Raw genomic sequence first — 14,280 nt, 5'->3', positions numbered from 1 at the left:
GAACAGTGGGTGCCCACAAAAAGCTGGGCCTACTTGCGGACATTAACGATGGGCCCACAAGAGGAAAAAGAAAAGGCCGAGCGGGTAAAGTGACACTGAGAAGAGAGAAAAAAATATGACGAATATATTGATATCCTTTCCTTTGATCAGCAGCAACAGAGTTGCATAAGACTGATCTTTGCTGAAAAAGAAAAGCGATTTGTCCTATAATGAGCTTGCATTTCAGCGTGATCTGTACTGAATAAAATTATGAGCTTCATGAAGGAGAGACAAAAGGGATTGGTTTGCATTATAGAGAGGCATGTGTCTTTTGCTTGAATAATTCTTTTATTTAGTTTGATTTGATACAAGGGGAAGAAGGAAGGTGGGAGATGTCATAGAGATCTTTCAAAAGCTGACTGAATCTGTTTCTGGGTTCATTCAGAACGATTCTGGTACCTGTTCTTGGCTGGTTTGGTCACCTACAGCTAAGCTTTTCTCATGCTATTCTCTTACAGTTCATAAAGGATTGCGACCGTTTCTTTCCCATGCTTTTTTAACAAATAATCTTTACTAGATTACAAACCACCATTAGAATGCTAATATCTCTTGTCTCCCTCTCTTTCTGTCTGATAAACGATCCCAGCTTCCGTCCATTGACAAAGAGGCATTGGAGTCACATGATGTGAAAGGTAGTTGTCTGAGATTGTGGGCTTGCTTGCCTGCCCAGAAATGGAGTCAGAGCTGTAGAGGGCATGAGGGTGACTATCGTTTTCTTGACTGCTGCCACAGACGATTATTAAAGTGGAAGCCAAAAGGGTCCATCATGGACTCGATCGTCCACAAAAAAAGAATTCGTTTCCAGTAGTGATGCGCCTTTGCGTGGAAACCACTACAGTCTGCAATTTCTCCTCTAAGCTAGAAGATGACATGGGACCCAATTAATCTGCTCTAGACCCGCCATATTCATAGCTTCCCATCATGCTTCCCAAGTTCCAAAACCCAGAAAAAGTGAACCTCCAGAGGCATCAATGTCACAGAGAAAAAAACGATTCTACTTTCAGCGTGAGCTAATTTGGTTGGGGTAAAAACAGAAACTGAAGGGTCGGTGACATTCATGTTAGTTGCTACTGGTTTGAGGATAGAACAAGTGAATTGATGTTTAGAATCTCTCCGGTTATCTCCCTCAAAGCCACTTCATCTTTGAGAATTGCCGTATGAGAAATCTGGGGTAGTTTGATCACCTTAAGGGGCTGTTCTGTTACATTAGACCACTGTGTCTCAAGTGCTACCAGGCTCACCACGTTCACAGTCCCATCTCCATCTCCATAAACTACATCAGGCTGCTTATCAAACCCTTCTCTCCCATAGAACAAGGTCTCGGGAGTCTTCACTCCACTCCCAATGATGCAAGTTATCGGCACCCTCGGCGCGATTAGCCGCTCCATTAAAGGAAAAACGCGGGATTTGTAAGGATAAACACCCTCCTCAAAACCAATGTCCTTCAGAAACTGTGGCATGTCCAGAGCTGAATAGGTTCTACTTGGTGTAATTACTAGTGGTTTTCTTCCAAAGTGTGAAGGAGAGGGGAGTAACCATAGGTTACTCTCTGAGCTTCTCTGCTCATCCCTTACTTGTAATGGGTTCACCAGGGGCACCCCTAACGAGTAGCCTGAAGCAAATGTGAGCATCTCCTGGACTGTTCCGCCCCACGGCGCCGACAATGCGACAAAGTGTTTGATGAATTTCCTCCGCCATGAAAGCTGGTTTCGGTTGAGGAGATGAAGAACGAATAGACCACCCAAGCTGTGGGAGACAAGTATAACAGGCTTGCCTCCATTGGATTCGCTAGCTTTCTCAACTAATTCCTTCAAATTCTGTAAGAACTGGGAACCCACTAGTGAAGGGTGCCCTTCGGCGGCAAGGCCGTAGCGGAAATCATAAGGTGCCCCAAAGAGGTTGTGACCATCTCTGTAGCCAATTTCTTGTAGAGACTCAACAAGGGTTGCCATGTAGTCAGTGATGTGCCTGTAAAAATGAAACCAGATCAATTACAAAGAGTCCAAAACCTAAACCCGCCATTGGCCTGAATTTCTATCAACAACTTAGACCTAACTTTAATATAAACATTCTGATTTAAAAATTGTGCAGTTTGTTTCATAAATTATCATTTTACAATTAGCAACCACCCAGTCAATGCTAATCGATCACTTTGGTTGAATGGATAGCTTTGAGAATTTTGGTTCTGAGTATATTTAATCTCACTGGAGGATTAGCTTGACACTATTATCTTAAATTGAACTTGGTGGAAATAATTAAGAACAATCGATCAGTAAATCCAAAAATTAACACCATTTACGCAGGAAAATAAGAAAAACCAGAGTAAGAAACAGAGAAGCGAGAGCTCACTTGAGATTAGGATCAAGGTAGAGAAGGCTCCGGGTGGAGCCAAAGTGCGGTACCCGGGTCTCAACCCCCGGAGCATTGCGATAATCATCTACCGCCGGATCGAAATATAGCATCATCCGTTCAGAAAAACACTTGAGCAGCGGGGCCACCAGGACAGTGGGATCGAACCAGAGCCGGAACCACCTGTCTCTCTTTCCCTGATCCAATCTGCACAACAGACTGGAGGCCTTGTACGCCGACGTCAGCCGGGCTTCGAGCTGGTTTCCTCCGTTGCCCGGCACTAAGATCAGAGGATGGAGGTCGCTGCTGCAGGGCGGTGCCTGCAACAGCATGAGCGTCATGAATAAGGCCAAGATAAAATCAGTCCTGGTCTTCTCCTTCATCTCTTTCTTTTCTACGAAGTTTAATTACAAGAGCTAGATTGGGAGAGTGGGAGAGATAACCCTCGACGGGATCTTCATTTCGTGTATCAGGAGTACGTGGATATGTGTATAGCCAGATATCGAATGAACGGTGGTTATGTTATAGAAGTGAAAGACATGAGAAGGTAAAGGTTGCCCGTGGAAGGAGAAGCCCATGAAAGTAATCATTTACGATTATACCATAATTATATAAGGTAATGTTTTTTGATAATTTTTAAATATGGCCTTATGGAATATTATAATATCAATCAACCACTTTTTAATATTATTGTAAATTTAGTTGATCGATCATGCTTTATACCTTTGTTCAATTATGCTTTATATTTTGGCTTGGCAAAATTATATACGATCAATTATGCCAAAATAATGATCGATTCTGCTTTACAATTCTTATTTAGCAACATTATGTATGATCGATCATGCTTCATATGGGATGACCGATCATGCATTGTCAATCCTGACACGATTGATCATATTGTTAGGTGATGATCAATCATTCATATTGGTGGTGTATACCAATAAGCTTTAAGCAGATATATGTCAATTTTAAGTGAATGAAAGGTTATGAAATATTTAACTAAACTTTTAGAAAATATATGCAAGTCCAAATGCTCCATACAAACTTTTCCCTTATGATTTGAAAAATGACTAGCTATTATCTTTGCAATAAGAGTTCTTGAGATTTTTTAATTGATTTTGACTCTAAATCTTCAAGTGTTCACACACTTCTTCTTTCAAACTTCTCTATGGATAAAATCTAATAAATATTTTTAACATATGATAAACAAAATATTAGGAAGGCTAGAAACCCATGTTACATTTCCACATCAAAGTAAAATATAGTACTTAGTACTTTTTTTTTAACGTAATACCCATTGGTGCTCCAAAAGTGCCTCTCCCTAGCATTACCCATCTTGATACGTCATCTCGGAGATTACCCATCTCGTCGTCTCTGGTGATAATGTTAGGAAACTCATGTTTTCTATTCTAATTTGGGCAATATATTTATTATTCAATTATATTTACTATTTAATGGAATGAGCAAAAATTAAGTGATCTAATTTTGTTAAGCCCATTAAGGAATATGGGCCAATTGAGTAGATACCATAGGGAATTATGGGAACCCTATATAAGGAGACACATTATGGTTATGGTCCCCTTATATAGCCAAACGCGTGATGCGTTATTTGATGAGAACAAAAGACTACATGCTCACTTATCAAAGATAAGACACTTTAGAGATCATTGGGTTATTTGACTCCGACTTTGTTGGATGCCAAGATAGCATATGCTCCACATCAAGCTACATCATTATGTTGGGTGGAGGAGCTATCTCATGGATGTCTGCTAAGCAGACTCTCATAGCTTCTTCAACCATGGATGCGGAGTTCATTGCTTGTTTTGAGGCGTTCAACTACAAGATATGGTTGCGAAACTTTGTCATTGGGCTGCGAGAGGTAGATGACATTGACAGGCCATTAAAGATTTACTATGGCAATAACTCGGTGATATTTTATTCCAACAATAACAGGAGCTCTATGAAGTCAAAGTTTATCGACATCAAGTTTCTAGCTGCGAAGGAGAGAGTCCAGGATAGACAGATTTCTATAGAACATATAGGGACGGCCTTTATGCTAGCATACATATTAACTAATGGCTTAACGCCTAAGTCTTTCATGAACACACTTCTCATATGGGCGTTATTTCTTAAGATACCTTGGTTTTGTGGGAGTCATTTTTGTACTATATGTTTGCTTTAGACATTGAATTATGAGATTTTCTATATAATAAAATTGATTGCTTATGATTCTATTTCTGAACTTGCTTTTGTTTTTCTATGTCCAATATTTGCATTGCATTAAGGACTTTGGAAAGATCTCATTAAAGACTAAAGAAGGACCAGTTGGAAATATGCATGTCTAAGATCACATTGCATGTAATTTCCATGTTACTTATCCATATTTGATCTATGTCATTGAGTGTATTAGTATGGTGATAATTGTGGTTTAGTTATGACTATATTGTGATGAAAATCGCAGTGGTTCCATTATTAATATATAAGACGGTTCCATTATTAATAGTATACAGATGTGCGTCTAAAGAATTTGTGATATAATTGTTTTAGGAATGATATATAACCAAAGTGGGAGATTGTTAAGAAACTCATGTTTCCTATTCTAATTTGGGCAATATATTTATTATTCAATTATATTTACTAGTTAATGGAATGGGTAGAAATTAAGTGATCTAATTTTGTTAAGCCCATTAAGGAATATGAGCCATGAATATGGGCCAATTGAGTAGATATCATAAGGAATTATGAGAACCCTATATAAGGAAACACATTATGGTTATGGTCCCATAGAGACTAAATCAAACACGGTTTCTCTTCTCCACACTGGGAAAAGAGAGACAGCGGTCCTGAAGAGGAATTAAGGAGATTTAGTTGAGGAAAATCACAAAACCAATCATCCGTTCGTATCGTTCGTCATAGTGATTTCACAATAGAAAGATGAAATTTCGGAATGGATCCAGGTATGTATCCCAAATCCTAATATTCTACGTGATGTAAATTCTGGATCAGGATTGAAGATTATGGTTTTCTAACAGATAATGTTGTAGCTTCTACGGAAGTGCTTATAAGCTTGGGGGTTATCGCAGCGACGGATGATGGACCAGATGGTGACGACATGGGCACAATGCTGCAACACTAATTGTCCATAGACTAAGTAATGTCGACAACCTTCATGGTGTAAAATATGCTCTCCGAGCTCTGGATGCAGCACAGGTAGAAGTCTCCAATGTCGTCGCTGCCAATGCGTCAGACAAGCTTGAAGTCTTTAAAGTTGAGGTTGTCCTTCCGTTGGACGCAGGTAGAGCGGAGACTTCGGCGGTGAAGTACATGGCTGAAACTATACTGCATTAGTCACTGCTATTGCTTTGGTTAGATGTCATTTCCAACTCGATTTCTATTTTTCTAAATTGCTCCTTCCAAATTGAGTAGTTTCCCAAGCAATCGATGCGGTAGAGCAACATTGATTGGATGTGATGAAAGAGCTAGGAGGCAGAGAACGTAGTCAGGAGGTTGTTGGCAGAGGACTTGGCAGATGTAGCCCGCTGCAACTATAATGGCTTGAGGTGGCTGACGGTGTTATTTATCTGATGGAGTTGGAGGGAGGATGTGGGCAAAGTAGAAGGCATTGTAATTGTTTTCTTCATTTCTACTACTCTCTTCGTTAGTTTCTCTATGGAGTCCCTCTTAGTAAGTTCGGGTTTGGAGGGTTATGCGAAGGAATTTATGTAGGGATAGCATTTTTGGGATAAAATCACAGTTGCTTTTAGCATTGCAACTGTGATATGAATGTCCTCCTCTAGTTTTTGAATCTCCTCAAGGCTATGTTGTTGGACGTCCAATATTTTAATTTTCTCCTCCCAACTCGAAAATTAGCACTACACCTTCTCGAGCCTCGTTTGAAAAGAAAAAAAAATGAGATTCAATTTCAAAAACTTTCTTCTTACCTTTGGTATGTTGAGCTATCAAGGTTGATTCTGAGGATGCCATAGATGAATCGTTTTTGCTTTGATATCAGTTCCTTTGAATTAAACCTTAGCGCTGAAACCAGTTCCTCCAAACTAAACCTAGCTCTAATACTAGTCGTCGTATCACTATATTGAGTGACTAATTAAGCCTAGAACCTCAGTGTGCCTGCTTACACCAAGCAAAGAGTAGGCTAGTGAACCTCTCGTATGAGAAGAAATAAATCAAATAGAAGAGAAACACAATCCAGAGGTATAATGAGCACTTCTTTGCACAAAATATGAGATGTTTTATATAAGTTTACAAAGCCTATTTATAGGCCAAATAAGGACAAGCCGTCCTTATCCCTTTATCATACTTATACCCAATGCAATTTTGTCACCTAAGTAAGGCAAATCTCTTCTTTAATTTATTCATATTCGAATAAGACATTATTGCACCTGCCTAAATCATCCTAGATAACCCTATCCGAATCCATTTAGATAGGCTCCAAACTCAATTTTCAAAGTTCAAACTGAAAAACTAGCCAACCAGCCACCTGCCGATTGTCTGAGTTGTTGGTGCACCCTGTGTCCGCGTGCTTGCAGCTCACCCATGTGATTGTGCCTACAAAATAGTTGTAGGCCGCATGCACCCCCACAACTTGCTGTTGAAGTGTGTGTGCATTGGGTTTGAACAAAGTAGGTTGGTTGAGGTGGAAAAGTCACACCAGCCAAGTTGAGGTGCATTTAGAAAAGAGTGTCGGTGTATTTATAGCAAAGAGGAAAGTATTCAATTTCTTAAAAAATTGAGAAATTCATAAAATTCGAAATTAATTCCTGGTACGAATTTTGGGAGCCACCCACCACGTACTATATAATTTGTTTTTCAGGATCTCGGTTAGAACTACGAAAATATGGCAGTGTTTAAACATACTCCTGTAGAATTCTCTTCCATGGCTCTGTGCCTCATTGCATCTCTGTTCTTGTTCTCGTGGGAATTTAACGACGCAAAAGAATTATCTCCTACTATCGTCAAATACCTTCCAGGATTTCAAGGGCCTCTTCCCTTCAATCTGGAAACTGGGTAAGCTTTTCGTCTGAAATCTCATTCACGTACCAGAAGAATCTCAACTTTGTTGTGGATATCTGACAATTATCTGATATCTATGAGACAGATACGTGGGTGTCGGAGACTTGGACGAGTTTCAGTTGTTTTACTACTTCATAGAATCGGAGAGTAATCCGAAGGAGGATCCTCTTCTTGTGTGGTTGACAGGCGGCCCCGGCTGCTCTGCTTTGTCTGGTTTACTCTTCGAAATCGGTAAGCCTCCTTGTATTTCTTTTCCGAGGTCTCCATTGATGATTAGTTCATTCATTTCTTTCTCTGGTAATCGATTTTCCTTCACGATCTTCATTGACGATATATATTCATGCATGAAACAAGTGGTAGCATGTCATAAAATCTTAGGCTGTTACTTTTAGTAGGATTTTAAAAGAATCTCGTGCATATGGGGGAGTAAGAAGGGTTAGTTTGGTGTAAGTAACTCTTCTTCTGTTCATCAGCGAAGTATTCTTAAGAAAAAGAAAAAAAAAACTATGCCCACTCAATATCAGCTGGAAAGTTTAATGCAACACGTAAACATTGACAGCCACATGGCGTCACATTAGCTGCCATGTCACCAATCAAATGTAACATATGTCATATCATTCGCCATGTAGGCTGCCATGTCAATGACACGCCACGTTAGCCCTACTTTTTTTTATTATTGATTGAATTTCTTTTGTAATATTACCTTTGGTTGGAGACGTGGTAGTTAACGTGTCATATTGGACTTTCTAGTTGGCTGTCACAAGTCGAGTAGTTTTAAAATTAAATTTGTAAATTTAATAAAATCTGGCATTGGTAGTTGATGGTCTCCCTTTCTGTACTCGTGGAAGCTTTTACCTTTTGGAAATTCAGCTTGAGCGAATTGATGGGTCATGAAGATAATTTGTTAAAGACGTGACACTGGTAGCTAAATGTCATTTTACGATCACGTCGCCTCCCTTGCTGTACTCAGGCAAGCTTTCACGTTTCTGTACTTCTCGCATGTTGGGGTGGGGGCGGAGTCCCTCTCTCCCCCCCAATCTCTGTTCGCCAACAGAGAGGTCCTTCTCTGGTGTGTGTGTGTGTGTGTATTTCTTCTGCAGGGAGGCCCTTCCCAGCCAAACCTCCCCTCCTCCCTCATGTCTCTGTTGCAGCCGAGAGATCTGAGAGGAGGGGGTGGAGCGCCCTCTCCCCCAATCTCTTGTTAGCCAGCAGAGAGGTCCTTCGCTGGTGTGTGTGTGTTCCTCCTGCAGGGAGGACCTTCCCAGCCAAATCTCCCCTCCTCCCTCATGTCTCTGTTTCCAGCCGAGAGATCTGAGAGGAGGGGGGTCTCCACCCTACCCTTCTTCTCCTTTGAGGCCAGACCCCCTCCTGCCGGCATAGATGAAGAAAAAGGGAAAGAAAGTCATTTAATTTTGTTCGGAACCAAAGAAACCTAGATAGAAAAAAAAAAAAACTAGGAAGGAGAGGAACTTTCTCACTTAGTTATTGTATTTTCTTTCTTTAAAATGATAAGAAAAATGAGAGGAAATTTTTTATGGGACTCTCTCTCTTTCTCTCTCTACAACTAAACATACAACTTGAAGTAAAGGTTTTGACATCCCCAACCTCTTTAATTATAATTACATTATGAAAATTATATGAATTAACAAATATATCCCTACTCTTTTAATTCATATGAATTACATAATTGTGCATGCATATTTTGTCAAATTTTCAATTTTGAAAAAGATTTATTTAGGTTTTATACATCCTTCATTTTTATGCATATTTTAAGTTAACCTAAATATAAGAAATTAATGATTGACATCAATTTTAGTCAATTATTTTTTATGTCACATTTTTTGTATACATTTGAATAATTGAGTAATTGTCACAACATTATTGATTATGAAAATGTCTAGTGACATTAAGTTTAGTCACATAAAGTTAATGACATAAAAAATTGTGATTAATCATGAAGATATAATAATTTAACCCCTCAAGGTAAAATTTATATTTAAGTGATTAATCAGGTTGGAAAAGATATATTTAAAAAAAATTAGTTGCCTACATGCCTTGAATAATCCATTAAACAACAAATTTTATGGGTCCCATCATAAAGAGACATAAATCGCATATGTGATATAATCTAAGCCCACATGAAAGATTATAATGACACGTTGATTTATTTGTTTGAATTATTTATATGGATAAATATTCAAAATTTTTGACTTCATTACATATTTAGTAAGTTTGTTGTCTATTTTGTAGTTCTTCAAACTTTTTTTTTTCTCAGACATTGATTCCTCTATTATTCCTCTGAATGGAGAGAATAATATTAAGTGGAATGAGAAAATTCTCCTATTATTGGGGTACATGGACCTTGACTTGGTACTTCGAGTGGATAAACCTCCAAATCCCACGGAATCTAGTACCCAAATTGAGAAAATATCATTAGAACTTTGGGAGTGATCCAATCGATTAATTTTGATGTTTATTAAGTCTCATATTGGGAAGAGAATCCGAGGATCCATTCATGTGCTAATGCAAAGGAATATCTTCAAGCTATTTAGGAACAGTTCGAGACTTCCAATAAGGCATTAGTGAGCACCCTGATAACCCAAATGTGTTCCATGAAATTTACTGGCACCAATGGTGTACGTGAGCGCATCATACAAATGCAGAATATGGCCGCAAGACTAAAATCGAAAGGAGATTGAGAAGTACTTCCGTCTGAATACGCACCCTTCAAAATCTCTTATAACACACATAAGGAGAAATGGTCAATTAATGAACTTTTGACCATGTGTGTACAAGAGGAAGGGAGGCTGAATTAGGAGAGGATCGAAAGTGCACATTTGACGACTTGAGGTAAGAAACCTTTTAAGAAAGGGCAGGGAAAAAATGGCTCTTAATAAAGAATATAAGGGCGATATGAAATGTTTATTTTGCAAAAAGAAAGGATATATAAGGAAAACCTATCCCAAGTTCAAGTATTGGCTTGAAAAGAAAGTTAATCTCATATCCTTAGTGTGTTTTGAATTCAATATGACTCATGCTTCTTATAACACTTGGTGGATTGATTCTGGTACTACAATCCATGTTGTAAACACCATGCAAGTTTTTTTGAACCAACGAAAACCGATGCCAAGTGAATGCTCCATCTATTCAGGAAATAAGATGGGTTTACATGTGGAAGCGGGTGGAACTTACAAACTTGTCCTCAATATTGACTTTGTATTAGAGCTTGAAATGACATTCTATGTTCCATCTGTTTCTATAAACCTTATCTCAGTTTCCAGACTTTCACCTTTGAATTGAGTTTTAATTTCTTTGGAAATTCTCTTCAATTGTATAAAGACCATAATCTTGTTGGAAATAGATTTATAGATAAAGGATTGTTCAAACTTCTTTTAAACCCTACCTTCAATTGCAGTCTTAATATTGTGTATGGTATTAATGTTGGCATTAAGTATAGTGTTATAAATGAGAAATCTCCATGTTGTGGCATAGGAATTAGGTCATATTTCTATTGATAGAATTAAAATATTGGTAAATGATGGATTCCTTGAGGCTCTTGATTTAACTGATTTTAGTACATGTGTGGATTGCATTAAAGGAAAGCAAATGAACAAGTACAAGAAAGGTACCAGGAGGACTTCTAATGTCTTAGAAATAATGCACACTAATATTTTAGGTCCTTATGATGCATGTTTCAATGGTCAAAAATATTTCATTACCTTTATTGGTGACAGTACATGATATATGTATCTCTATCTGCTTTATGATAGAAGTGAAGCAATAAATGCTTTTAAGGTCCATAAAATAGAAGTAGAGAAATAATTAGACAAATAAATCATAATTACGAGGTTTGATAGAGGTGGTAAATATTATGGTAGGTACATTGAAAGAGGACAATTGCTTGGTCCTTTTGCAAGGTTTCTTGAGGAACAAATTGTTGTGCCGCAATACAGAATGCCTAACTCACCAAGTTATCCAAGGTTTCAAATTTATCCAAAACTCATATACGGATACGAATCGAATCCCAATATTATGTGAATGCGTTTACACCAACTTAGTTAAAAAATGATCATTAGTGAAAAATTTAACTTCATGACATCTGTGAATACTTTCACGAAGGAAAATATGATGGTGGCATCACAGTAACAAATCAACTTGTGAATCGTATAGAGTTAAGGCATATACAGGTAGTAATTTATTGTCAAGATAGCTAAAATCCAAATTCTGCTTGACTGCATAGGTCCTTTGAATGTCAAGAGAGAGCGATACGATGGAAGCTTGCCATCTTTAACCTTAAACCCAAATTCATGGACGAAGGTATGAAAATCAAAGACCCTTTAAAATCGCAAATTCAAGTCTTTCTAACCTTGGTGCATTTGTCAGGTTGCCAACATCATTTTTCTGGATCAACCAGTCGGAACTGGTTTTTCATATGCAATCCTACGCGATTATAACATGGGAGACACAAAATCAGCTAAACTAACACACCAGTTCATAAGAAAGGTAGGAAACGAAGTATTTGAAGAATCATAAGAAGAATGAAGAAACAGAAAATTTTCACCGAGCTTTTTGTGTTGCAGTGGTTGAATGATCATCCAATGTTTCTCTCAAATCCACTGTATGTTAGTGGGGATTCATACGCAGGCAAAATCATTCCAGTTGTTGTTCAAGAAATATCGGATGGTAAAGCCTGGTTCCTGTTTGTGTTTTGGTTTCTGTAAGAGGCTAGTTTTAACATATGGTTGATACTGTCCTTTAGATATAGAAGCAGGGAAGCAGCCACTCTTAAACTTAAAGGTACCTGCTATACATGCTCAAATCGTCGCACTTTCATGAGGTTTTGTAGATTATGAACTGTCAGATTCTGTCAAATCTATTAAAAGTAATACAACCTTCTGCATATTTTATGTATGAGAAATGGTTGAGCGATATGCTTGCACTGGGAATAATGGCAGGGCTATATCATCGGAAATCCGGTTGCTGATGCGAAGTATGATTCCGGCTCAAAAGTGCCATATGTGCATAGTATGGGACTCATCTCAGATGAACTATATGAGGTATGATTTAACAAACTTCCAGTCGAAGCATTATCTAGTCTGTCCCTATTCTTTCTTTCATTATCGCAAGTGAAGCTTTTATGAGGAGCTTACAGTCTTCAACCTGCTTCGCAGGCAGCCAAGAGAAGTTGTGGAGGAGATTATACGAATACAAGAAATCTTAAATGCGCTGAAGCTGTTGAAGCTGTGAAACTGGTAGAGTTCTGTGTATTTCTCTCAGTCTGTTCAGTGGTGCCCTTGGACAGATGGATTAATATAGTATTCAGTTTGCCTTCCAGTGCATAGCAGGGGTGAATAAACCTCACATTTTGGAATCCAAATGTGCTCTTAGAGATAGAATACCAGCAGAAATGCATGTAGATAGACGCTCCCAGTATGAGAATCTTAAAGAAGAACCAGATCCTGACATTATTTGTAGGGTAATCTCCATATCTCTCTAACAGTTTAGCGAAATGCTATCAAAGATCTACCCATTAGTCTAATAGGCAATGCGATTCTTTTTACAGTCTTATGGCTATATGCTCTCTCATCACTGGGCCAACAATGAAACTGTTCAACAAGCTCTCAACATCCGCAAGGTATTGGGTTTTGGCTCTCTGAATTCCTGCTCGTAGTACATGTAATGGGAAACTTGTTTGTGTATCAGGGATCAATAAGAGAATGGCAAAGGTGTAATGAATTCATTTCTTACACAAGAGATGTATCCAGTTCAATAAAATACCATCGGAAGCTGAGTAGCAAAGGTTATCGAACTCTGGTGTACAGGTAGCTCTTCTTTTACAGTTTACAGTGTTTATTACAATTCTCTTCTGTTGATTTATATGCTAAATAATATCTTTCAGTGGGGATCATGACTTGGTATGCCCACATTTGGGTACACAAGCATGGATAAGAGATCTCAATTCTTCCATTGTGAGTGATTGGCGACCATGGTGGGTTAGTGGCCAAGTCGCAGGGTGGGACTCTTAACTTTAGATGAACAAAAATTAATTTCTAGAATATATTTTGCGTTCTGATTCAATCTAGAGCACTATGCATGATTTTTCAGATTCACAAGGACGTACTCCAACAACTTGACTTTTGCAACTGTTAAGGTAATATATTCTACTTTCAACAGGAAAAAAATTTGTAGAGCAGAAGAAATCCACTGAAGCCTTTTTTTCCCCCACAAGATAATCTAAAGGTGAATTGCGAACGTCAAAATAGAGAAAAATGGCTGTTGACATGTTCTAATACATTTAATGCAGGGAGGAGGGCATACAGCTCCAGAATACAGGCCTAAAGAATGCTTCGGGATGATCCAGAGATGGGTATTTGACAATCCTCTGTAGCAAAAGTGGAACCAGTATAAATAAATTATGGTGCTTTTGTAATAAGCCTAGGAACATTAAGAAAGACGATGGGTTTTTTTAAAACCTATAGAAGTTAAACAAGAGAAAGCGAATGATCCTATCTCTTGAAACTTTGTTGTTTATATCTAATCTTTTCTTTGGTGGGTTGTTTTAGATGTAAGTGTTCAACTATATTAGGAAAAAATTCTTTTGCATCGTTAAATTCCCATAAGAGTAAGAGCAGAGATGCAACAAGCACCGACCCACGGAAGAAAATTCTACAGGAGAGAGTTACGACACTGCCATATTTTCATAGTTCAACTGAGAACCTGAAAACCAGATTATACAGTAAGTTTCTGGGTGGCTTTTGTGGAGGATATCACAGCTCCATCAAAGGCGTAACGCCGTGAAGGATATCCTGCTTCCATCAAAGGAGTAACATAAGCCGTCACAGATGCCCGAAGACTAGTCAC

At 38.3% G+C, this 14,280-nt stretch overlaps 2 protein-coding genes across 4 annotated transcripts; one reads left to right on the top strand and one right to left on the bottom strand.

Moving 5' to 3' along the window:
* Nucleotides 1–356: 356 nt before the first annotated feature.
* LOC137951570 (lecithin-cholesterol acyltransferase-like 1) lies at nucleotides 357–2,898 on the bottom strand. The gene is made up of 2 exons (XM_068798326.1): nucleotides 2,389–2,898; nucleotides 357–2,007 (listed from the first exon to the last, which is right to left on the bottom strand). Exons 1-2 carry the CDS (start codon nucleotides 2,769–2,771, stop codon nucleotides 1,107–1,109), a joined length of 1,284 nt encoding a protein of 427 aa, XP_068654427.1. The 5' UTR covers nucleotides 2,772–2,898; the 3' UTR covers nucleotides 357–1,106.
* Nucleotides 2,899–7,264: 4,366 nt separating this feature from the next.
* Nucleotides 7,265–13,965, top strand: LOC137952027 (serine carboxypeptidase-like 18). Of its 3 annotated transcripts, none has more exons than XM_068799082.1 (14): nucleotides 7,265–7,413; nucleotides 7,505–7,650; nucleotides 11,660–11,736; nucleotides 11,803–11,922; nucleotides 12,000–12,102; nucleotides 12,179–12,216; nucleotides 12,375–12,476; nucleotides 12,591–12,671; nucleotides 12,755–12,895; nucleotides 12,983–13,054; nucleotides 13,123–13,241; nucleotides 13,319–13,432; nucleotides 13,525–13,570; nucleotides 13,724–13,965. In XM_068799082.1, exons 1-14 carry the CDS (start codon nucleotides 7,283–7,285, stop codon nucleotides 13,805–13,807), a joined length of 1,374 nt encoding a protein of 457 aa, XP_068655183.1. In that variant the 5' UTR covers nucleotides 7,265–7,282; the 3' UTR covers nucleotides 13,808–13,965. The 3 variants fall into 3 exon arrangements, with proteins under 3 accessions (XP_068655183.1, XP_068655182.1, XP_068655185.1); XM_068799081.1 differs by having other exon boundaries at nucleotides 12,743–12,895; XM_068799084.1 differs by lacking the exon at nucleotides 13,319–13,432 and having other exon boundaries at nucleotides 12,743–12,895.
* The last annotated feature ends 315 nt before the right edge of the window (nucleotides 13,966–14,280 follow it).

The sequence above is a fragment of the Aristolochia californica genome, unplaced genomic scaffold (assembly GCF_029961685.1).
Source record: "Aristolochia californica isolate CCGP_79_NKW_82.1479 unplaced genomic scaffold, dmAriCali1.0.hap1 SCAF_15, whole genome shotgun sequence".
NCBI classification, from domain to species: domain Eukaryota; kingdom Viridiplantae; phylum Streptophyta; class Magnoliopsida; order Piperales; family Aristolochiaceae; genus Aristolochia; species Aristolochia californica.
The sequence above is the reverse complement of the archived record's forward strand: the minus strand, read 5'-3'. Positions and strand labels throughout refer to the sequence as shown.